This window comes from Zeus faber (assembly GCF_960531495.2).
Source record: "Zeus faber genome assembly, chromosome: 1".
In the NCBI taxonomy this organism is placed as follows: Eukaryota; Metazoa; Chordata; class Actinopteri; order Zeiformes; family Zeidae; genus Zeus; species Zeus faber.
The window spans coordinates 17826556-17851072 of NC_137193.1; the positions used below are offsets into that span (position 1 = coordinate 17826556).

Consider the following 24517-nt stretch of genomic DNA (forward strand, 5'->3'; position numbering starts at 1 on the left):
TACACGATCCTCAAACTCACAACAATCAATAGCATAACGTGAAAAATGTGCTACTCACGACATTTTCGATGAAAGGCAACTCTGCCGCAGGTTGGGGAGAATTGAAAACTGGCGCGTGTGCGTCGCTCAACCCTCCCCCCGCAAACAAGGCCTCCTCCTCCGAGAGTTCCACACCGGCGCATAGCACGTTCTCGCCGGAGGTTGTGAATCCTGACTGAAATGTATCATTATGACATTGTTATTATTATGCTTTGAAAATCGGGAGGAAAAGCCTCTCGTTGCGCAAACTGCACCTTTTGTTGCATCATTGAACGTTATTATATCAGAGTAACAGGGACATAACCCACCGCCCCCCCGCCCCGCCCCTTCGAACTGTAATGTCCTGAATTTCACTTCGGGATTAATCGTTTTATAGTCTTAGTCTAATATATTGAGCTATAAAGCCTTAAGTGGTAAGATTTAATTTCCAGTGGAACATTTTCAAATCCCGCTGAACAGAATAAGTAACGGAAATAAAGTCGCCATGTTTAAAAGCAAAGCGTCACCATGTCACAATTGCCGCCGGTATACCAGCGTCAGAACAAGCTCGAACTGAAAGCGCGAACTACGGCGACAGTTATACGTTTGTGACGTTTTGTGACGTTTTAAGGACGACAGTGTGCCGTGGGATTATTTCATAGTTAAAAAAAAAAAAAAAAAGATCGGGTTAGGAACCATGGCTCTACGAGGCTGTGTTTCTTCGGTGCCGCTTCCCCCGCGCACCGCGCCTGTGGTCTGGTTTGCTTGGCAACAGCGGGGGAGGGTCGCCGCCGTGTTGCTCGCAGGTAAACGTCGTCGCCTGCGCTCGTTTCAGCGTCTCACTGACGACACTGACGAAGAAAACCGCGAGTCGCCGCAGGCGACGACGCGTTTGGTCAGTGTGTGAAATGCGAGACCCTGGCAACGCTCACGACGGAACTGCAAGGTTCCCGTTGCCACAAGATGAATATTGCGTTCGCGAATCAGAAATGCGATATGGGCTTCATATTATAATCGGGTCCAGGTTTGACTTCTATACATATATAGCTAGACATAGCTTAAGTCAAAAAATTCCGGGGAATTTAAATGCACCATGACGCTGTGATATATATATATCTATATATATCTATATAGATATATATAGATAGATATATATATAGATACTGTATTCATTACCGGTGGGAAATTGCAGCGTTATAGCAGTTCACAACAGTAGGCAATATTAATAAAGCAATAAGAGTTCTCAATTCTAAATATGCAGTAAACCCACAGAAACAAACGCCAATAAATATACACCTCATCAAAAAATGTACGATAAACCTCTATCAATTCAGTGTCAAAAATGGGACATTTTGCAAGTTTGCACACACATGTAAGATGAGCTCTACAAATTGTGTGTGCACCAGGGTGGGGGTAAAAATATGAAAAAAATAATATATATATATATATATAGAGGATTGCAAAAGATGACTGTTTTAACAGCTAACTTTGGGGGATGGAATAGGGGGGATACAATTGTAGTTTGCAGTGGTGGGTCAATAAATTCTCAGTCGAGGGGGTTTTCACTGAGGGTGTAATCCACAGGCTTGTTTTTGTACAGTGGCATACGGGCATTACATAACTTTGATGCATTTTCTTCCCAGAATGTCCCTCCGAGCCTCATCGCACCATTTCGGGCTGCAGAGGAGTCGAGCTACCGATGACGAGGAGACTTTCTACACACGGTGCAGAGCTGCGTACCTGGCTGTGTTCAGATCCAGCTTGACAAACATAGTTTCAAAACAACAGCTTTGTCGTGGTGAGTGAACCCGCCTGTTAGTAGCAAGTCGCCAAGCAACACGTTTCTTTTAAAGAATTCTACTTTTTCCCCAGCAGTACTGGTCTTCATAAGATTCCCCATGTACAACCAACGGTGCCTAGTAAATGAATAACTTCTAAATATTTGACACGACGAAGGAAATTCCGGCATGAGATTTATTTTAGGCCACCATGAGACCGTTGTATCAGCATTAAAGTAGATTACTTTAGATTACTGATGGATTGATTGACCCCTGTGGGACATTTATTTTGTTGTAGCACAAAAGATACAACCAGGTAAACCTCAAATTTCTTAATTTAACCCTTTCAACCAGGTGACATTGTTATCTTATGTCTTCCTACGCCAGTTCTCCAGCAGGCCGGCAGGAACCCATCGCACAAAACTCTGGATAAGTACTGGACTCCGAGAACGTCCAAACTGAACTTCGATGATTTCTGCGAGATTCTCAAGAGTGAGAAGCAGACGGAGGGAAACCAGCTGCTGAGAGCGTTCCAAAAAATGGACCTGAATGGTGACGGCTTTATATCCCACGGTGAACTGGAGAAGGCCCTCACCACCGTATGTAACTGCTGTTCTACGTTTAAACTAGATTATTACATCTAGAACTCTGTTGTTGAATTCCCTGAATTCAAATCAGAATCAGAATCATTTTATTTCGCCAGGTGTGGCATTTACATCTACGAGGAATTTGTCATGGTGATTATTGGTGCTTATCTACAGACAATTAGCATTTAAAAAACCTAACAGTTTGAGAAAAAAACATTTTTTCATAAAAAATCTAATCAAGTAGGAGAAGTAAAAAGTAAAATAAAAAATTGCGAAATATACACAAGTAGCCAAAAAATAAAACAGAAATAGTCAAACATATAAAAATATAGATAATATACAAATGCGATTCTATGCACAGGATAGATGGTTGGAATGGGTATAAATGACAAATTCTATGTTTGAATCCCATATTGTTATTGAATGAAATGGACTCGGCCTGTTTGTTTTTCTTGGAGGAGAAACCCATGCAGTTGGATCGTTGCTTGAGATAAGCTGTCGTGCTTTCAAAGCTTGTTGGTTGTTGGACGCCGCGATCAGCTGACGGCTCCGGGCCGCGGTCGGCTTCATCAGCTGTCTTGAGCATGATCAGGCTTTTGGCATAGAGTGCCTAAAGCAAAAGGCTCGATTTACAAAAAATGATTTTGAGCAGTGATTTTCCCTGTTCTGATCAAAACCAACAAGCTCTTTGGTGTCACGGTGTTGCGTATATTGACTAATTAAGGAAATGTTTTGAATCTTCCAGCGGGGAGAGAAGATGACGAGCGAGGAAGTCAACGCCATTTTCTCGATAGCCGATGCCAACAAAGACGGCAAGTTAGACTACACTGAGGTAAGCCGTGTATACAGCAGTCCTTTAAATATTTGATTTCTTGGATCCTGTTAACTCCCGTCAGAATCATAATAATCATAGTTATCCCTTTCCAAAGTGACTTGACAAAAACCAACCAGCTACAGCCAGATTATGCACATATTTGATTAATCGTGGCAATTCATTGCCAATTTAAAGGCCACATATCATATGTCAGAATCAGTTTATTCCTCCAGGTACATTTATATACTGTATACGAGGAATTTGCTCTGGTGAGGTTTGGTGCGTATCACTACAGATGATTAGCGGAAAAAAAACGTAACAGTCTGAAAAAATAGAGAATAATAATTGTGGTGTGGGGGTGGTGTGGTTTAAGCAGCCACACCTGTCTAGGGTCTAGGTAATTGGGCCCGGGACCAGAGTGGCTGTACGCCTGTTGCTCTTCGGAGCAATCAATGAGCAACAGGTAAATCACCCATCCCCACACACACACAGGAGGAGCCTCTGTCATGACATGTGTCCATCTGCTCCCGGCTTGTCTTTCCTATCTTTCCACTCTATACAATAAACTGGTGTGTTTGCAACAATCTCTGCCTGTGTCTCTGTGTCAGAGGGCCCTGAAAACGCCACTCGGGCGGCATGTGGCAGGCAGAACTGCCACACTCATAAAATAAAATAGAATAGAAAGTGAAGTAAAAATAAAAATTGCCGAACATACAGTATACAAATAGCTTAAAATACAAAGCAGAAATAGTCAGATATCTCAAAATATACAAAATATACAAAATGCGATACTATGTATATATAGGGTATGAATGATAAATATGTATATATTCATAATTGTTGTGGGTGTGTAGGGTATAAATGATAAATACTGTATGTATGCTGTATATTTGTACCAATCCTCACCAGAACAAATTCCTCCTTTAAACAGATTGTTTTGCCAGAAGCATTTTTATTCATCATACCTTTTGTAAAAGTATCAATAAAGCGACCCCGGCTCCCTCATGGTCGCTGTCAGTTCTGCAGACTGCTGGCATCCACAGCGGAGCAGTGCCAGGCGGTGGCTCTGGAGAGGCTGGAAGCCGACGGCAAGATGAAGAGGCAGAACTTTGGCAGCCAGGTGGACAGCCCACTGAAGAGTTCCATATCGCCGTCCTCCTCAGCAGCAGCAGCAGTGACGACGACGGCGATGGCAACGGCTACGGCTCTCCCCCATCCGCCAGAGTCGCAGAGGGCTGAATCTGACACTTCACTCAAGAAAGGTATGGCGACAGGTTTTTCCGAGTGTTTCTCTTTCAAATAGGAATACAACTAGATTAATGTTAGTGTTTTATGGTCTTAGTCGCTCTGGACATTTTCACTGGTTGCCAGTTTTACCAATTGTGCCTTCTGAAATCTCAAATTGACTGTCTCTGGTCATTGCATGTGTTTATGTATGGGGTGCATCTGTTGAGAATGATATTGTGATTGTCTCTTTCAGTGTTAGGGAAATTGGACCTTAGTCACAAGGTGTAGGTGATATATACCCCAGTTATTATCATATAATTTCTTCATGCCTCTACAGTTTAATCACATTAAGACAACGACAGAGTGCTCTCTATACATTTGTCTCTCACCAGTAGATGTTTTTTTTTCTGATGGGGGGAAAAAACAAGCATTTCGCTTCAGCCAGGGTGGGGAAAAACACAGCTTTGAACTTTGACCCCAGACCGCCGCACAACACCCGGCGCTCAGACACTCCACAGCTTCCATCCTACATCGCACATTTGCATGCGCACACCCACACACACCCTTTGGAGACTTACTGTTCTGATGAATTGTCCCAGTTGGAAAACATCCCATACTTCATTGAATACTCACAGAAACAACAAACTGTCAACAGCCAACTTTCACTACTGTGGCAATTGTGCCATAACCTCCTCTGTGAGTGTGTGAGGAGGATCAGGGTTGGAGGTGTCTACGTGGACTAAAGGGCAGCGCTGGAACGAGAGATGGATAACTTCTTCAGATGAACTCATCGGTTCTTCCCAGTGCTCCAGATGATCAGTCCCCTACTTCCTTCGTGCCTCAACCACCTGAGATTAAAAAAAAAAAAAAAAAAAAGAAAACACAATTCGGACTCAACGTTCAGCAAAGAAGACTTTTGGCCATGTGAAAAGCAGGTTTTTGCACATTGAAACCGGCAACAAATGGAACCAGTGTTGAGAGGAGAGGCTCAAAGAATCAGCAGTCCCTAATGAGAGAACGTCTGGCGAGGGGGAAGATAGAGTGGCTTGCTTTCTTTATTCAGCCGTCCTGTGTTCATGTTATTGATTTGGGGGATCACACAGATTGCTGAGAGATTAGACAATGATCCAGGCGAGGGTTACGGCCAAACGGTGCTTTCAAAAACAAATGAGCTCCAAGATCGTGGCGGGGATTATCATATTATTGCGCCTCTACCCATTATTGATTATACCTGTTCAATTCCAACACGGTTCTGACATGAGCGGCCCGTGTGGCTTCTGTTGCTCTTTGGATAACGTGATGAGATGTGGACAAATGGTGCCACTGTGTTTTGTTTGTGGGTTGTGTGCCAATTTTCAAGTAGCTGGGAGCGACTACAATTGAGCAAATGTGGAATGAACGCTGCATGAAATTTCTGTGTCTGTATAAACTCACAAGGGAGCCCTCACTAGCCGCATTTCAATGCATCTTTGTCCACTTTTAGAAAAGGTTTTGGTCTGCTCAAATTCAAACACCATGATAAGTCAGAGGTCACCAGTTGGCGGACTGCGGTCTGGATCCGGACCCAGACGCCGTCCTTTCCGTACCCGGACCTTTAACCCAAAAATGATTGAGAATGAATACATTTTGACGGAGCGCTTCTATTTTAATCCGCACACCTTTTATTGCCTTTACGGTACTGCAGGAGCGGTCCAGGAACGTCACGGACCAATTGCATGCGTTGCAAATCATCTCACGTGATGTTACTCAGCCAATCAAATCTGCGCATTCCGACAAGCTGTCATGCACAGTCGAGAGACGAGACGGGAGAGGAGAGCCACACAGGGAGAGAACTAAGTCAGTCAGAGAGAAGTCATTTCACATGTCCAACAGTGCAGGAACAGGTTCAGGGTGAGAGAGCGGTATCTACTTTCTTAGACTCTGTTGACAAGCTGATCGTAGACTTCAGCAAAGCGTTTTGACAGCTTCAGCCTCGGACAGCAGCTCGCCCTGTGCATTCAGAACCCATTCCTCGTCAGGGATATCAGGGGCTTCTCAAAGGAAGTCACACAGCACTTCAGGTGGGGAAATGCTGGGCCTCTCCGAATGCAACTGGTTGATCTCCAATCAAATGTGGCCCTGAAAGAGCATTTTGGAGGAACTGACCCTGCCACTTTCTGGCTCCAAGTAGTCTCAGAGACAGCTTTCCCAGGTCTGAGGAAACTAGCCCTGAACATATGGAGCATGTTTGGCTCCGCATACAGCTGTGAGGCAGCTTTCTCCACAATGAACATTATTAAAACCAACTATGGTTCCAGGCTCACCGATGAGCACCAACACATGTGCATGAGAATGGCCCTGACACCATTCCAGCCCAGATTAAAAATACTGGCAGGACAAGCTAAAGCTCACTCTTCTCACTGAACCAGAGGAAATGGCGGAGTGTGATATACGAGGGAAAGAAAGAGAAAAGTGTTAAAGCTGTTCAGCTGTTAGGATTGTTTATTCAAACATTTGAGATAAGTTAGTAAGTTAGTTCTATTAGTTAAGATGTGAAGTTCACAAAAAAGAAGGGAAAGGTAAACTCAAGCCGCACTTTTTAAAATCAAGCACTTTATTTTGAGATGCACGTCTTTGAAAATCTCTGTGATGTATTTTATTTTTAAATGCAACCCTTATTTTTTTTTTTAAATGAAAATAATATTTATTTATTATTAGACTATTTATTATTTATAATCCCTCCAGTTCAATGTGAAAACTGATAATAAACATTGTTTAAATAATATTGAATTGTACTTTATTTGATTTGACAGTCAGTTGACTACATACAGACGTCGATACAACGTCCAGGCTACTTCAATATGGCACTGAATCATAAAGCAAGTTAGACATTATGATGTTCCGGACCTTTGCTTGAGGAAATTTTCTCAAACGGGACCTCTTTGAATTTTAATAGAATACCCCTGGTATAGCTGATATCTGTGGCGGATTCCCTCACAGTGGGTTTATTTGTTCCTGGGCTAGGAATTAGGTGTAACCTGCAGGCTGGTTACACAGGTTTCAGTGGAATCAGGAAAGGAGACGCTCGCCGGGCTTCATTATTCAAACATAAAACCGCTCAACTGGGGAAAATAACGGGAATAATAGTAATAATAATAATAATGATAATGAGGATCCGACTTTCTCCGGCGTCGGTCACTGAGCGCTCTGCTCGAGCGTCCCCGTACACAGTACTGCTCCGTGGTTCTCCCGCTGGAAGTAAAACACACACACACACCCAGAATCTCCTCCCAGCCGAGGCAGACCAACCGGTGCCTGTGGGTCTGATCAGGGCAACCGGGAAAAGCTGCGCCGGCACTATGTTCTGCAGACCGTGGCTTCACCACGCCCCGTCGTCTGCCACACCTGTCATAATACTTTGCATCTTGATTTCCTCCATCTTGAAAACAATCAGCCCCTCCCACTGTTGCACTCTGCCTTTTATGGCTTCACTCAGCATTGAAGAGTATGGAGGGGTTGTGTCAGATAACCTTTCACCGTGGAGAATACCGTGGATCATACCATCTGTAACACTTCCATGGTTAATTGAGGAGAGTTCAATGAAGGATTTTGTTGAAAGTTCCTAATTTTAGCTTAAATTTAACACTGGCTGCCTCATTAAACAGATTTCACGGTGTGCTGTAGGGGTTTCCCACATGATTATAATATCTTTGCATACATGCCGCCACAAGAGTCTGTTTATTGCTTATCCTCTGCTGTCTTCATTTCCAGCTATGCATTTTTTTTGATTTTTTTTTTTTTGTCTTGTTTTGTTTGTCTCAGAAAGCCGGTTGTCCTCCCGCAGCTCGTCAGCCCGCAGCCGACGGTCATCCCTGTCAAATGCCATCACCATGACCAGCAGCAGCATGAAGGCCAGCAGCCAGAGCGTGGAGCCCAAAGCCTTACAGGTAACTCCAACCACAGTCTAAACACGATAATGATAATTACAAAACTATTCCTGGTGAAATTGTAAAAGTGTACTTGCCCTGTGTGTATGTCTGTACAGTATGTATGTGTGTGTACAGTATGTACTATAAGGGCCATGTGGGGAATTCCCCTTATTCCCCTGTTTTCATGACTACTGGTTCTATTTCATTCTTACTGACTGCCAGAGGCAGTGTTGGATACTGGATTTATCCACCTTGCGCAGGCGCAGTCGAGTAGTCAAGAAGTCGTTTTGCATAAACAAAGTCACGAAAACGACAAAGAAACCTTTCTCTTGTTCTGTGAGGAGCTTACGGTATAAATTGGGGACGTGACGGTATGATATTTTCGCCATATGATAATCGTACTACAGGTACTCCTCACTTAACGGCTGAGTTCCCGTCCCAGGTCATTAAGCGAATTGGTCGATAAGTGAGGACCCGCGTTATTTCACGGTAAGGGGGCGTGGCCATTGCGTACGCTAGTGTAGTGAATACTGACAGACTGCAAGAACAAGACTGAGAACGGCGATGCACGATGAGATGCTTGAGGCTGAGACGCTGCGCACGTAGCACTCACGCCGCTGCGCACATAACGCGCACGCCGCGGTATTGTACGCAGCGTACAATACAGACTGGTCAGAGAGCTGGTCGTACGTCCGAATGGTGGATAAACAGGTAGGTTGTTCAGTGAGGACTACCTGTACGAAATATCACGATTTCCATGTATCACCGTATCAGGTTTTAAGCGAAGAAAACCCCTTAATCGCACAAAGTTTACAACTCGACCTGTTAATTTAAAAATAAAAATAAAAACGCAGCTGAATAGTTTTAAAAATAAGAAAGAAACTTTATATATTGTAATGTCCTGGAACAGAAACATTGATTAAAATCTGGCGTCTGTACGGCAAGGCAGAGACGGGGCCTTTTTGCCTCAGAAATCTCGTCCCACTTGGTTCATCTTGATGGGGAGGATCAGTCCGCTGAACCAGGATGCTCTGCCGCCTGCCTGGCCGGACGGCCTCCTGTATGCCTTCCCACCGACCCCTCTGATCCTGGCAACTAGGACAGTTTCTCTCTCCAAAATAAGTAAAATTGCTTTAAAAAATGTTACTCTACGTATATATTTCCTCACTTGGGAGGTCCTTTCCGTACGCAGGTTACGTGAACGCCCACGCGCAACTTCCCAGTTGGATTGCCGCGTAGTGATATGTCAGTCACGACGAGTCGGCCCTATGAGCCGGCTTCTGTGAATGATGGGAGCCGCCTCCCGTCTGAAAGCTGATTTTTTTTTATAAATTAATACAAGACAGAATCATAGGATGATCCTTGAGTGTATTTGATCAATACGATCCAGGAACGTCTCACCTTGGTAATGACATTAAAATATTAAAAATAAATGCATGACCAATAACAAATACAGTTTTTAAACAGAGCAGAAATCTTTTTTGTTGAAATATATGTGGCTGTATAGAGTTGTGTAATTCTTTTTTTAACCATATTTTTTCATTAGTAGGGTGTTGTTTTAGGATAGTTATTCTTTAACCATCAATATGATGAAAAATATTGTTTTGCATTATTTAAGGTTTTTATACCAAACATAATGTAAAAATATAGCTGCAGACAGTAATACACTGGGTCCAGTTTAGTGTTCGGTACGTATAACAGTTTTCTGGATCCTCTGAAATAGTGTTTGGCTGATTAATTGGTTGGCCGATTAATTGGGCCGATATTTGCACATTAAGAAATAATCGGCATTGTGAACAGGGTTGACCCACTAAACATCGGCGATTGACACCTTGCCCATTGCCAGGAGAAATGCATTTTTTTTTTCTGGTGCGACGTCATGAACACGTCGGAAAAAATTCCAGTGTGAACAAAACAGTAGAGGACACAGCGACTTAAACAAACAATGACAAAACTGTAAAACTTGGGGGGGGGGGGGGGGGGGGGTGTATTTTGAGCCGTTTAGAAGAATCAGATCGTTCATCGATCGATGAACCCAACGCTACAGTAGAAGCAGCATGAAGTATCCATGCGGCCGGTGCGCGCAGCAGTCCTTCGGTGGCGGGGAGCGAAGACACTGCTCTGGTTCGGAACCTGGCTTCAGGTGATGTTGGAGTGACTGAGTCCAACAGGGAGCGTGGGGGTTCTTGGCGATGCTCCCCATGGTGTGATCTTCACACTCACAACATTTCACGGTCCCCCATGCTGGAAAAAAAAATCAATAACTTCTGATTTTGATTTTGGATTGTAAATGGGATATAAAATGATGAAATGATTCAGAGATACACGAATATTCTTGTCTATTTATGCTCCGGCATCCGGAACTTCAACGCACGTTGCATCGCGCCGTAAAGGGGCCAATATTAGCGGGTTGACCCGGGTGATTCAAGATTCAAGAGGTTTATTTGTCACATACATATACATACGTGCATGTATGTGCATGCATCATACATATACAGTATGCAGTGAAATGTCTTTGCAACGCACCCGGAGATTTTGCACAATAGTTACTAAAATGAACATAATAGCTAATCTAATTCCCACCTGGCTAATTAACTGAAACAAAGCGATTCCTAAAATGTAATGCAGTTAGTGAATCGAATAATATAAATAAAATAAAATAAAAATAAAGCAAGATTCAAAAAGGTAATACAGAGTGGGGGCACACAATAGAAGTAAAGGGAGTATAGTTATGTATATGGGATAGGCTATTTGTATATACAGATATGTGCAGTAAAGTGCATGTGAACAAAATGTGTATGGAGATATACAGTACAGTATACAACAGTACGACACAGCAATACAGTAACACTGAACAGAACAGCAATGCAGCCCAGTATGCAGTAACCCAGAGCAGTGATACAGTATGCAGTACAGTATGCCACATACAGTACAGTAAGGCAGTGGGGCCGATGTGAGTGTCTCAGTGGGGGACCCTGGTGAGTTCAGCATTGTAGTCCTTATGGCTTGTGGGAAGAAACTGCGTCTCAGTCTCTCTGCTCTCGCTGTGTCACTGTGGAGGCGCTTGCCCGACTGCAGCAGCTGGAACAGTCCATTGTTGGGGTGGTGAGGATCCTTCATGATCCTGCTGGCTCTGCTACTACACCTCCTGGTGCATAAGTCCTGCAGGGAGAGGAGCAGTACAGTTCCCAAACCAGGCAGTGATGTTGCCTGTCAGGATGCTTTCCACTGCTCCAGAGTAGAAAGACTCGAGGATCCCCACCAAGACCCTGAATTTCTTCAGCTGCCTAAGGTGGTAAACATGCTGCCTCACCTTTCTCACCAGAGTGTCTGTGTGTGTAGTCCATGTTAAATCCTTCGTGATGTGGACTCCCAGGTACTTGAAGCTGCTCACCCTGTCGACAGAAGCCCCATTAATCACCAACGGCGTGTGCCTCCTTGGTTGTAATCCCCTCCTAAAGTCCACAATCAGCTCCTTAGTTTTGCTGATGTTCAGGTGGAGGCTGTTGTCCTGACACCAAAGTGAAAGGTCAGCCACCTCCTCGCGGTAGGTCTTCTCATCGTTGTCATTGATCAGGCCCACGACAATGGTGTCGTCAGCAAACTTGATGATGGTGTTGGAGCCGGACCTGGCCACACAGTCATGTGTGTACAGGGAGCACAGTAGGGGGCTGAGGACGTAGCCCTGGGGGGATCCTGTGCTCGGGGTGAGGGAGCTGGACATGTGCCTCCCCACCCTAACCACCTGGGGCCGGGATGAGAGGAAGTCCAGGATCCAGGCACACAGCGGAGTGCTCAGTCCTACCTCCCGCAACTTGACAGCCAGTCTGGTAGGGACTATGGTATTGAAAGTTTAACTATAGTGGATGAACAGCAATCTCACATAGGCCCCCTTCCAACAGTCAATGTACGTGAGCGTGGTGTGCAGTACCTGGGAGACCACGTCGTCCATGGATCTGTTTCTGAGCTGATCTGTTTGGGGGTGTCTTGTTCGCATCAGAGCGGATCAGAGGTGGAGCCAATAAAAACCTGTGTCTATTGCAGGGTCATTTGAGTTTGTCACTGATGACAAATGCCTGATGTAAGCGGGTGTTGCCAGGTTTTTGGTGCATTGGGAAAGGGTAATAACACATAGAGAATTGGTGGGGAGTTTTGTTTTTTTTCTCCTTCAGACAGCGCTGTGCCGTGCGTGCGTTCCCGCTGAGATTTTACTGTGTTTTTTATTTTTACTTACTAACTTACTTACTTTTTTTTTTTTTGCAACTCTTAATTCATTCTTAAATCATCAAGAACTGCTACAATAACTCTGTCCTGTGGATGACCTATAAGATGACAGGAGCACAGTTTTTGGTTTTCGAGAACCACCAACAACCCCCCTCTTTGGAGAACTATTTCACCATGTTTGGGTCTATAAAGAAAGAAGAAGAAGAAAGAAGAAACAGTCTTTATTAGTCACGCAACACACCACACTACAACACATGCTTGCACACACACACACATGCACATGCTTTTGATGGTGGCCGGTGAAATGGATTCTCTGCTTTTGACCCATCCTGGCTTGTCCTTCCTCCGGGGGCACAGCCAGGAGCAGTGGGCGGCATACGTGGACGCGCCCGGGGACCAGGTGATAATTGTCCATCGCTGGTCAGACGATGATGGGTGCATGTTTTTGAGGGGGGTCCTTACTGACGTGAGGTGGAGGAAACCCCATGTGAGCACGGGGAGAACATGCAAACTCCACACAGAAAGGCTCCTATTTGGGAGATAACCCGCCGGAGCACGGTGCCAACAGCGCCCCAGGCGGGAATCGAACCCAGGACCTTCTTGCTGTGAGACAACAACTGATCACTACTCCAAGAGGGGGAGAATCACCATGGGTGAGACAATTAAACATAGAAACAAACAACATTTACACAAAAACATAAACATTGGACGACAATTGGTCACGTGGCCCCTTCCTATCGTTGTTATGGCAGTAAATGAGGGAGGAAAGGAGAGGAATGCAACCAGGAGGGTGTTGGGGTGCACTCAAAGTGTGTGTGTGTGTGTGTGTGTGTGTGTGTGTGTGTGTGTGTGTGTGTGTGTGTGTGTGTGTGTGTGTGTGTGTGTGTGTGTGTGTGTGTGTGTGTGTGTGTGTGTGCATGCATATATGTATGTATGTATGTGTATATGTGTGTGTATATATATATATATATATATATATATATATATATATATATATATATATATATATATATATATATATATATATATATATATATGTATTCAAGAGGTTTATTCGTCACATACATATACATACTTTCATACATATATGCAGTGAAATGTCAATGCAACGCACCCGGTGATTACACACAATATGTCCTATACTAAACACAGTAGCTAGTATATATGTATATATATATGTATGTATATGTGTGTGTATACATATGTGTGTAGGTGTGTGTGTATATACGTAAATGTATGTATATATATATATATATATATATATATATATATATATATATATATATATATATATATATATAGCTGAGGGCAGCAATGCACAGGATCCAGGTTAGTCGCCTTCGTCAAGAATTACAGTTTTCTGGGTACCCGTGAAACGCACCATCACTTCCTATCGACCCAAATTACAATTTTCCGAGTTCCCATGGAATGCAGCATCGCAAAATATCTGAACTGCACCAAATCCAATGACACTTCATTTATGTCAATGGGTTTGGTGGTTGCAGACACTTTCAGCCGGAAAAATGCCAAGGAGATTAATAATAATGAAAAATCTGAACAAAAACAATAGGGTTACAGCCCTGGGGGCTGGAATAATAATCCAAATAAGATGTTAATAAGAATAAGATGTAAGCACTGCTAGCACACTTCAATACTATTCAGATGGAGCTGTTCTTCATTTGCCTGAGCTCTTTCCAATGCTTCGGAGTCACTGTTTGACAATCACGGGAAACAGAATGCGGCAGGGACCCAACATGTCAGCCGGCCCTTTGATGGCCAGGCTTAACCTGGGCCGGTTTTCTTTACAGCAAAATAAAAGAAAAAAAAGAAAACTGTAAATAAATAAAGAAAAATAATTGCCCCTGCCATCTCTAACAAACAGGCGCTGTGGTGAGATTGGAAAGGGCCACATGTCATTGAGGAAAAATAATGTGTGTCCAGAGACTACCCTGGCAGAGAGTTTGCCACACTGTATTGGCTGCTATATTGCCATGGCCAGGGCTGATAATTTGTGTGTGTGTGTCTGTGTGTGTCTGTGTGTGTGTGTGTGTGTGTGTCTGTGTGTGTGTGTCTGTGTGTGTGTGTGCATGCGAAGGTGTGTGTGTGTGAAGGTGTGTGTGTGTGTGTGTGTGAAGGTGTGTGTTGCTGAAGTAATGTTACCACATTTATGGCGGTGTAACATTCTTGTGTTGAATACTAAACACAAAAATTGTGTATCCCCTGCAAGAGGTGTTTTCTGGATACCATTGAAAGAAAAGTTATCGTAGATAATGGGTTGTTAGGGCTCTGTTAGAATTAGAGAACTAGAATTTGAATGAGCACAATTAAGAGTTTGGGATTTCAAGCCTGTGGAACTTTGCAAACACAGGGCAATGTGTGTGTGTGTTGGTGGTCAGCTCTATGTGTTGTTGTGCATCTATGGAGTCGTAAATCAGAACTGCGGCCGGTGAGGGCGACAGCGGTCTGTATTAGCCCGCCAGCTGACCCCTCTCAACGGGGGCATTATTTCTCAGGCCTTTAAGTAGTGGATGCAGCCTCGCGGCAATTTTCGTCATCTAATATTGTCTGGACAAACCACAGAAGTGCTGTGTTTGTTATTTTGGCATTTTATGCCTCTCTTCACCCAAGATAAATACTTTTGAGAAAATGGCTTTTTTCTTTCTCAGAAGGAGTGACACCCTCCGTTTTTATGGCACTTTGTTTCTTTGTTCCTTGGTGATTTACGCCGATCAGCCACAACATTACAACAACTGAGAGGTGAAGTGAATAACATTGATCATCTGGTTCCAGTGGCACCTGTCAAGGGGTGGGATATACAGTGAGGCAAAAAAGTATTTAGTCAGCCACTAATTGTGCAAAAAGAAAAAAAGATGAGAGAGGCCTGTAATTTTCATCATAGGTACAATTCGACTATGAGAGACAGAATGGGGGGAAAGAATCCAGGAAATCACATTGTAGGATTTTTAATGAATTTAATTGGTAAATTCCTCGGTAAAATAAGTATTTGGTCACCTACAAACAAGCAAGATTTCTGGCTTTCACAGACCTGTAACTTTTTCTTTAAGAGGCTCCTCTGTCCTCCACTCCTTACCTGTATTAATGGCACCTGTTTGAACTCGTTATTAGTATAAAAGACACCTGTCCACAACATCAGTCACACTCCAAACTCCACTATGGCCAAGACCAAAGAGCTGTCAAAGGACACCAGAAACCAAATTGTAGACCTGCACCAGGCTGGGAAGACTGAATCTGCAACAGGTAAGCAGCTTGTTGTGAAGAAATCAACAGTGGGAGCAATTATTAGAAAATGGAAGACATACAAGACCACTGATAATCTCCCTCGATCTGGGGCTCCACGCCAGATCTCACCCCGTGGGGTCAAAATGATCACAAGAAGGGTGAGCAAACATCCCAGAACCACACGGGGGGACCTAGTGAATGACCTGCAGAGAGCTGGGACCAAAGTAACAAAGGCTACCATCAGTAACACACTACTACTCAAATCCTGCAGTGAGAGCATTTGGATGATCCAGAAGAGGATTGGGAGAATGTCATATGGTCAGATGAAACCAAAATAGCTCAACTTGTCGTGTTTGGAGGAGAAAGAAAGCTGAGCATGGTGTTCATTGCATCCAAAGGACACCATACCTACTGTGAAGCATGGGGGTGGAAACATCATGCTTTGGGGCTGTTTTTCTGCAAAGGGACCAGGACGACTGATCCGTGTAAAGGAAAGAATGAATGGGGCCATGTATCGTGAGATTTTGAGTGAAAACCTCCTTCCATCAGCAAGGGCATTGAAGATGAAACGTGGCTGGGTCTTTCAGCATGACAGTGATCCCAAACACACCGCCCGGGCAACGAAGGAGTGGCTTCGTAAGAAGCATTTCAAGGTCCTGGAGTGGCCTAGCCAGTCTCCAGATCTCAACCCCATAGAAAATCTTTGGAGGGAGTTGAAAGTCCGTGTTGCCCAGCGACAGCCCCAAAACATCACTGCTCTAGAGGAGATCTGCATGGAGGAATGGACCAAAATACCAGCAACAGTGTGTGAAAACCTTGTTAAGACTTACAGAAAACGTTTGACCTCTGTCATTGCAAACAAAGGGTATATAACAAAGTATTGAGATTGAGTATTGAGAACTTTTGTTATTGACCAAATACTTATTTTCCACCATAATTTGCAAATAAATTCTTTAAAAATCAGACAATGTGATTTTTTGGATTTTTTTTTTTCTCATTTTGTCTCTCATAGTTGAGGTGAACCTATGATGAAAATAACAGGCCTCGCTCATCTTTTTAAGTGGGATAACTTGCACAATTGGTGGCTGACTAAATACTTTTTTGCCCCACTGTATCAGGCAGCAAGTGAACAGTCAGTTCTTGAAGTTGATGTGTTGGAAGCAGGAAAAAAGGGCAAGCGTAAGGATCTGAGTGACTTTGACAAAAGACAAATTGTGATGGCTGGACGACTGGGTCAGAGCATCTTCAACACAGCAGGTCTTGATGTAAACCAAACAAGGTTTTTTAGACTCTCCGCACTATTTTGCATGATATACAATTTGTTTTGCGCAGGTCCAGTCGTTTGACGGTCATAGAGCGCGCGCGCGTGTTGTTCCATGAATCCCACTTTTCACATGGCCATATCTCACGTCCGATTTTCATACGATCATGAATTTAGTGTCTGATGATCCAGCTTGTCGTGGCCTCCAACTGTGCCCAAAAAAAAACCAGAGGGGTAGATCTTCAGATATTTAGACTTTCCCTTTTATGAAAGTCATATTTTTTTCTATTTTCTCCTCTGCCATTGACCCATTTTTTTTTTATCAAACCTGATCTGTTGGATTCTTTGAACCTTTATTGTATAAAGTTATCAAAGGGGTTCCAAAAGTCCAAACAATATGGCCGCCACTGACGGACTTGTTTGGGCAAAAACACGGCACAGACAGGAAGTAGGCGTGGCATGTAACTGCTCGGTCCGATGTGAACCAAATATGCATTATTATCATTATTATTATTTTTATTTTTTGGACTCGGCACACTATTTTGCATTAGAAACTTTCTGTTACGTACAAACGTATGCACCAATAGCACATCACTGAAAAATAAATATATTTGCGAACAGCATCTGGATAGATGAATGCAGCTCTGTCCACATTAATCTGTTTATACGCTGCTAAGGTAACTACTCAGATGAGTTGAACGGGAATGCCCACAAGCGACAGCCATCGCTTCCCGGTGTAAGCGTACGGTTACAGTGAAAAGCCAGCGGTTCATCAAAGTAGAAAGCACACTAATTTCCCATCTGATTTATTTCAGCTTCACGTTCAACAGGAAAGGAACACCAGTGCTCTCTAGCGGTTATGAGGCAGTATAACAACATTGTGACACGCTGCAAATCTGGTCAGGGATCGAAGTAATATTCCAGCCTCAAGATCATTTTTTTCCACAACACGCGGCCCCAACATGACGTTCATTGTAGATTATTTTGAGATATCTAGATTGTCTCGTGTGTTTTTGAATGTTTACTGATGTCGTTTTTTGGGGGTTTTTTTTGTCCGACCGCGTTGTCGCAGGAGTGGCATCACAGCTGCATGAAGGGATGTTTCTTCCTTGAGGACGACGGGAGCACCAGTTCTTTGCAGTATGTCCTTCACCTGCCCCAAACCACGGTGGTCTACCTCACCATACAACCCCGCAGCCTCAGCTCCGGTAAGGACGCTGTGATCTCCCGTGCCACTAAAAGTGCCACTTGACAGTTCATAAAGTTACAATGCAGTCGGTTGCGTTCTAACCCTGTGCTTTCATTCTAGTTTTTAACAATCTAGTGTGCCTTTGTTGAAAGGAAGAGAATTTGCCCTGAACTGACACAGGATAAGCTCAAAATCGGTTCTCATATTAATTGTCAAATGGTCTCGAGTATTAGTTTTCAGTATTTTTAATCTGTAATCCTGCCATTTATTCTTCCTTTTATTTTTATTATTTACATTTTAAATCTTTTTCAATTATTTCTTTCATGTTTTTCCAGATATTTGATTAAATATTTTGAATTCACATTTTCAAAAAACCTTGTTTTGTCCATATATTTAAAAAAATCCAAATTCTTTCGATTTTGAACATGTGAGGGGTTCAAATGCCCAGTTTTTGCACTGATGATCACATTTAAACCAGTTCGAATTTTTGGGGGGTTTTTTTCACACAAAAACAAGAGATCTGTGAAGTAGTTCAGCAGCTAAAACGGTGTGTTATTGTGGTCTTCTTCAATTTTTTCTTTTTTCTGTTTTCCAGACAAGTCTTCCCCCTGGATGACAGTGGACACGGCTCTGTTCATCATGACCTCCGCCGAAACCCCAGAGGAGTCCAGTCTGGTCGGCTTCACGGAGTCCAGAGACAAAGAGGTTCGTCTGTGTGCGTCGGTATCTGATCTACATCTACGTATGCTACATGGTCCACAGTCAAGAGAACTGACATTCCTCACCCCAAATCACCCCAGAAGTGTGTGTGGAAGGGAGAGATGGCCGCCGGGACCTACTATCTCCTGCCCTTCACCAGCGGCTGCAGACTGAGGAAGAGGAGCAGGAAGAGCCCGCCCAGTAAACCAGTGCAGCTGCTTTCTGGAGGGGACACTGAAGAGCTGGACCTCACCAGGGAGTTCAGGTGTGTCTGTAGAGGTGCAGGCAAAATATATCTATGGATTGACGATACCTGGGTAGTTGTAACGATAAATGTATTTACTAACGATACTTGGGCAGTTGTAACGATAATTGTATTTACTGTACACCCAACTGTTCAGTTTTGGACTCTAGGCTCAGTAGGCCCACAAACCAAAAAAATGAGCTTTGTCGAGTGTTATTGAGCATATGCAGAACACCCAGCATGTGCTATATGTATATATATGTACAGTATATACATATAGCAATGCAATTTTTCAATTTTTTTTCACAAATCCCAATGAGCCAGTCAGTATCGTCAGCATAAAAACAACAAACACAATTTGGAAACTCTGTTCATTGCCCCAGCTTCCTGCTGCAACTGTGAAATCGCATCCACACGCATGGACCAGCTGTAACATGTTGCTCCGTGTTGCTACCACAGGGAGGCGCTGTCCGACATCTTTGAGGTGATCGACCTGGACGGGAACGGCTTGATCAGTCTGGAGGAGTACAACTTCTTTGAGCTGAGAACCAGCGGAGAGAAGTGCGACAAGGAGGCCTGGGCCATTTGTAAAGGTAAAAGTTCCCCTTAGGAAATTGTTACTGTCACGGTTGGATATGCCAAGATTTGCATCCCTGGGTCATTGCTGAGTGTTGATTTCCTTTAGTTATTCCCATTCATGTGAGGAAATAAAGGTAACACAGCTCTCCATGCCACCGCCATGTTGGCAAAATGTTGTTAGTTTCTTATTTCATTGACATAATAGATAATTTCTGTTATTTTCCCTCATTGTTTCTTTTGAGAACAAATCTAAGAACCAACATGTGTATTGTCTGGTAGAAAGGTTGTATATAAAAACTGATGGAGGTGGTCACCAAACAGTGTTTTTAAATAGAAAACGGTCAGAGATTAGATAGGATGTGTTTGAAAAACAAAAGAGAAAACGCATCCACCATCGGTAAATATGGTGGAAACGCTCTTTGGCCAACGTAGCAGCTATGCACAAGGCTTGAAACACATATTTACGAGTGAAACTGAATGTGTTTTTGATTCACAGCTTATTAAAAAGCCATTTTGTTGTGGTCCGGATATACATCCCTCCCTATGTGTAGGTGTTTAGAGCTCTGATGGGTTATTTGTGTCTTCCCAACCCGGCTTTCTGATCGGTCCCCCTCCCGCAGAGAACTTTGACACCAGGAAGAACCAGCTGACGCGGCAGGGTTTCATGGAGCTCCACCTGATGGAGGCCACGGAGAAGGACGGAGACCCCACGGACCTGTGGGTCTCCCTGGAAGCCATGGGCTACAACCGCGCCCTGGAGCTGGTGGAAGTAAGCGCTCGCAAACAAAACGATTCGGCCGGTTGTAGGGCGATAATGTCTCTGTTGTTACATAATGAAAGCTTCAGATCTTGTTGTTTTGCAATTCAAACAATTCTGCATTTTTTTTTTCTTATTGTTTCAAGCATGCGGAAATGTATTCATTCCATTTTCCTGACCAAACCATGTACATCACTCTCTTTTCATATACCTTTAATGTATTTTCTCTATTTTTGTTATAGTTAATTCTAATACAGAGGTTTATTGAAGATTGCCATTTTTATTGTTTATCTTTCCGTTTATTGCTATTGTTCGTTAATTTTTAGTTTTTTTTTATGCATTGTGAAATTGTTTTGTTTTTTTAAAGTTTATTTCTCAATATATTTTTTATTGTTAATTCGTAGGCCTATTGCATATTGCCATTTTTTTCCATTTTTATTCTATTACTTTATTGTTATCTCTATTGTTTTTGATGTAAGCTACAGAAACAGTCTTCTACCTACTGTTTCTATCTATCCATCTATCCATCTATCTATCTATCTATCTATCTATTCTTCCATTCAAGTTAATGATGGAATATATATGACCTACAATTGTTCACAATATGATGCCGGACACTACCAGACCACTACAGTATATGATATACCGTTTATTAATATTGTGTAAAATCCATAATCAAAAAATGTATTAATCTTCCATGCTTCCCTTGTCTTAGCACTAACCGCCACAATCTGTTTGATCCCGCCGGGCTCGCCGCCGTCAGGCTTGTCCGTTCCAGATCGACGTCCACTGCGAGGGTGTGCCGCCGTCCCTGGAGCCGCTCAGCCTGGACTCGGGCGCCCGGCTGCTGAACCAGGCCCTGCAGAGGTCCATCGTGGCCTCGCCGGCCGAGCCCCGGGCCCTGAGGGGACACGACAACGTCCTGGTCTACACCTACCGTGGGGAGCACAGGATATCCTCCCTCGTAGCCAACAGGGTAGTCGGCTGGATATTTATACACTGTTGAATGGCTTAATTGACTACTTTTTCAAGTATTGCTCAACACTTGCACCTTTGTTTTCCTTCTTAATCAGACCAGATGATCCAGATGATGATGAATGTAGTTAGTGGGAGAAGTGCCGAGCTCAATTTGAACTCGGAAATCTCACATTTTCTCACATTTGTTGACATATGTACATGGACAGTATATATTTTGTAGTGCTGGATAATGTTTGTGTATCCTGTATAATTGCATGGCCGGAGGATTCCTGCCAGACATTCACTCTCAGTAAAGTGAACTCAGACTTCAATTCACTAGTTTTAGGGTTTAATTGATATGCAGCCTGAGTTTTCCTTCTCTGAGCAACAGGATCTCCCCTGTAGGAATGGCTTTGTGAAGTAAGTCTAACTAGCAGAAAAAGATGAACATCCACATTACATATTCATACAATGTTGTGGAGACAGTATATCTAATGTTATCCCTGAAGCCATATTCCAAACATTTCCGTGACTAGATACTCCACCTTTGTGTTGCAGACCAACCAGAAAGTGGCGGTGCATGTGAACAACGAGCAGAGCAGGAACTGCTGTAGCAGCCGGGGCCTGAGTGTGTTCGCTGTGGAGGTTCCAGCCAAGACCAAGACGGTGAGGAACTCCGGACTTCCCTTCCGATCCTTGCTCTCTATCACGGAATTTCAATCAAAAAAAACAACAACTTTCCTCTATGAAAAGGCTCTTTGTCTGTTTAAAGGGAATTAGTAGAAAAATAGAGATGTGGCACACAACTGCTATGCAATATTGGATCAGAAATGTAATTGTCTAAACCAGGGGTCGGCAACCTTCAGCATTAAAAGAGCCATTTGGGCGCGATTCCCGCCAAATAAAACCCACCTGGAGCCGCAAAACCTATTTGACCGCTATAATGAAGATAACACCGCATATATAGTTTCATTACACTTATGCTATGTATATAAGAACTGTAGTTTGCCACATTTATGAAATAAAAGAACAATAAACTGATAAGGACTGTCATTTTATTTCTGTGCTTGACACAGCAAAACACAATTATTTTTGACTTTAAAAAAAAGAATACTGGCATGTATAATTTTTGTTTGAAATAAAATACAAAATGCAGGTCCTTCACTTATTTGTGGATTTGAAAAATTAGAAATATTCAACTTTAATTAAAAGGGCCAAAAAAAATGTTAGTTTATGTTTTATCCTGTCGGCAACAGGTGACGCATACAAGGTGCGACGCATGTTTTGGTCGACAAAATATTTAAACACATTTTATTTCAATGTTACAAGATCACCTAAATCTCCAGAATCATAACTATTACATTGAAAGAATTAACTAAATAGAATAAAATGTATTTAAATTAAATAGCCATTATTTATTCACATTATTTTCTCAAAGCCACAGGGAGCCACGGCAGAGGGATGAAAGAGCGGCATGCGGCTCCGGAGCCGGGGGGTTGCCGACCCCTGGTCTAAACTAACAAGTCTGTTCTAGTTCTCTCGACTCAAAAATGTTGATTTATATATCATTTTGATGTATACCAGACCTGTAGTAATTATTTGTGAGCTGGGTATACCTAATACCCACTGAACCATAATAGCAGGGCTAACGCCAAAATAATTTAACTCCCTTCTTCTTGGCTGGTAGATGAGTATACTGTACTGTAAACTATCCAATATTAAGGTGAAAACCCATATCTATACACTCTGCTAAACCACTGATTTCTGGATTTTTTTTAATATATCTACTATAATCACTATATATCTACTCATACTTAAAGGTGCACTGTGTAGAATTTACAGGACGGACTTCCTGTATTCCAGAAATGGAATATAATATTCACAAGTATGTTTTAATTAGTATATAATCCCATGAAAAGAAGATTCTTTAATTTTTTTGTTTTCCTGAGAAAGAGCCCCTTGTATCCATATAGGGAGCGGGTACGCTTCCACGGAAGAGAGGGACTTTTGTGTTTTTCGCTTTTTTTCGCAGCATTCGACGGCCACCGTAGCTTCTCCCGTGTCATTGGAAAGGGATGTGTGTGTGTGTGTGTGTGTGTGTGTGTGTGTGTGTTGGGGGGGGGGGGTCCAGTTTGTTGCACCCTTACAGCTAGATAACACAACATTTTACACACCACACCTTTAATTATGGGTAGAAAAATACTCTAAAAAAATGTACTACATTGAGTTACTTTCTTGGATGTTTTGGCCGTCATGCCTGTCCTGTCCGCTAGGTGTGTCAACACGTCCTGTCCATCAACGAGAGGAACGACTGGACCTACTGCTGCGTGGAGAGCATCCTGCCCTGCCAGTGAGCCCAGACTGAGATTCACACATCCAGGCTCAAACGCCGTACTTATGAGTCAACTCTGAGACCCGTTGTAGCGCATATTGGGAGATTATGTGTGCTATTGCCATTATATTTATTCGGGGTCCAGCCCACAGGACTCCTAATATTACTATTATTATTGGGAATTGTGTCTTAAAAGAGCGCCTCTGTTTTCCCGTTTATTTACATAATAACTGTTCACTCGTGTCTGATGCCTGGATATGACTTTGGCGCTAGTAGTAGCCAAACAAATGAAAGGATTCATGATCTATTTTCTTTTTTATTATGGGACATGTTCATTTAATGTTATTTAAATGTTTTGTTGTGTGCCTTGTATAAAACCTTGTTCATCAGTGAATTTTGTTATTTTCTTGTTTTTATTATTACTTCCGCTTTGAAAAATTGCAATTTTGTTCTTCATTCGCTTTCTTCAGTGTCCAATCTGAATTGCTGTTTTTTTTTTTTATCTTAGTATTTACACTAAGGAGAAATGTTGAAATTTCTAAATGAAAGGGCCGATTATTATGTTTTTTCCAGTCTTAAGAATAAATCAGCAAATAATGAATACAATCATGAATGAATTCATCAAATCATGAATGCAACCATTCTAAATGTAAAACATGTAAAAAGTTATTCATGAGGGAACTATGAGAAATATTTCTATGAA

The 24517-nt window shown here is 42.8% G+C and overlaps 1 protein-coding gene across 2 annotated transcripts; it reads left to right on the top strand.

Annotated features, from left to right (window-relative positions):
- The first annotated feature begins 792 nt into the window (after nt 1–792).
- Nucleotides 793–24208, top strand: efcab7 (EF-hand calcium binding domain 7). 2 transcript variants are annotated; one of them, XM_080017014.1, is made up of 15 exons: nt 793–824; nt 1662–1816; nt 2184–2395; nt 3129–3215; nt 4216–4459; nt 8226–8350; nt 18130–18265; nt 18842–18951; nt 19047–19210; nt 19649–19782; nt 20389–20537; nt 21289–21501; nt 21888–21902; nt 22041–22148; nt 23756–24208. In XM_080017014.1, exons 2-15 carry the CDS (start codon nt 1663–1665, stop codon nt 23834–23836), a joined length of 1932 nt encoding a protein of 643 aa, XP_079873140.1. In that variant the 5' UTR covers nt 793–824; nt 1662; the 3' UTR covers nt 23837–24208. The 2 variants fall into 2 exon arrangements, with proteins under 2 accessions (XP_079873140.1, XP_079873141.1); XM_080017015.1 differs by lacking the exon at nt 21888–21902.
- Nucleotides 24209–24517: the final 309 nt, after the last annotated feature.

Bases quoted from the DNA above. Each gene is read 5' to 3' on its own strand.
- efcab7 (XM_080017014.1), top strand. From the start codon at position 1,663: ATGTCCCTCCGAGCCTCATCGCACCATTTCGGGCTGCAGAGGAGTCGA. The intron at 18,952-19,046 runs GTTCGTCTGTGT...AAATCACCCCAG, and splicing joins CGGAGTCCAGAGACAAAGAG to AAGTGTGTGTGGAAGGGAGA. The intron at 20,538-21,288 runs GTAAGCGCTCGC...CGCCGCCGTCAG, and splicing joins GCGCCCTGGAGCTGGTGGAA to GCTTGTCCGTTCCAGATCGA.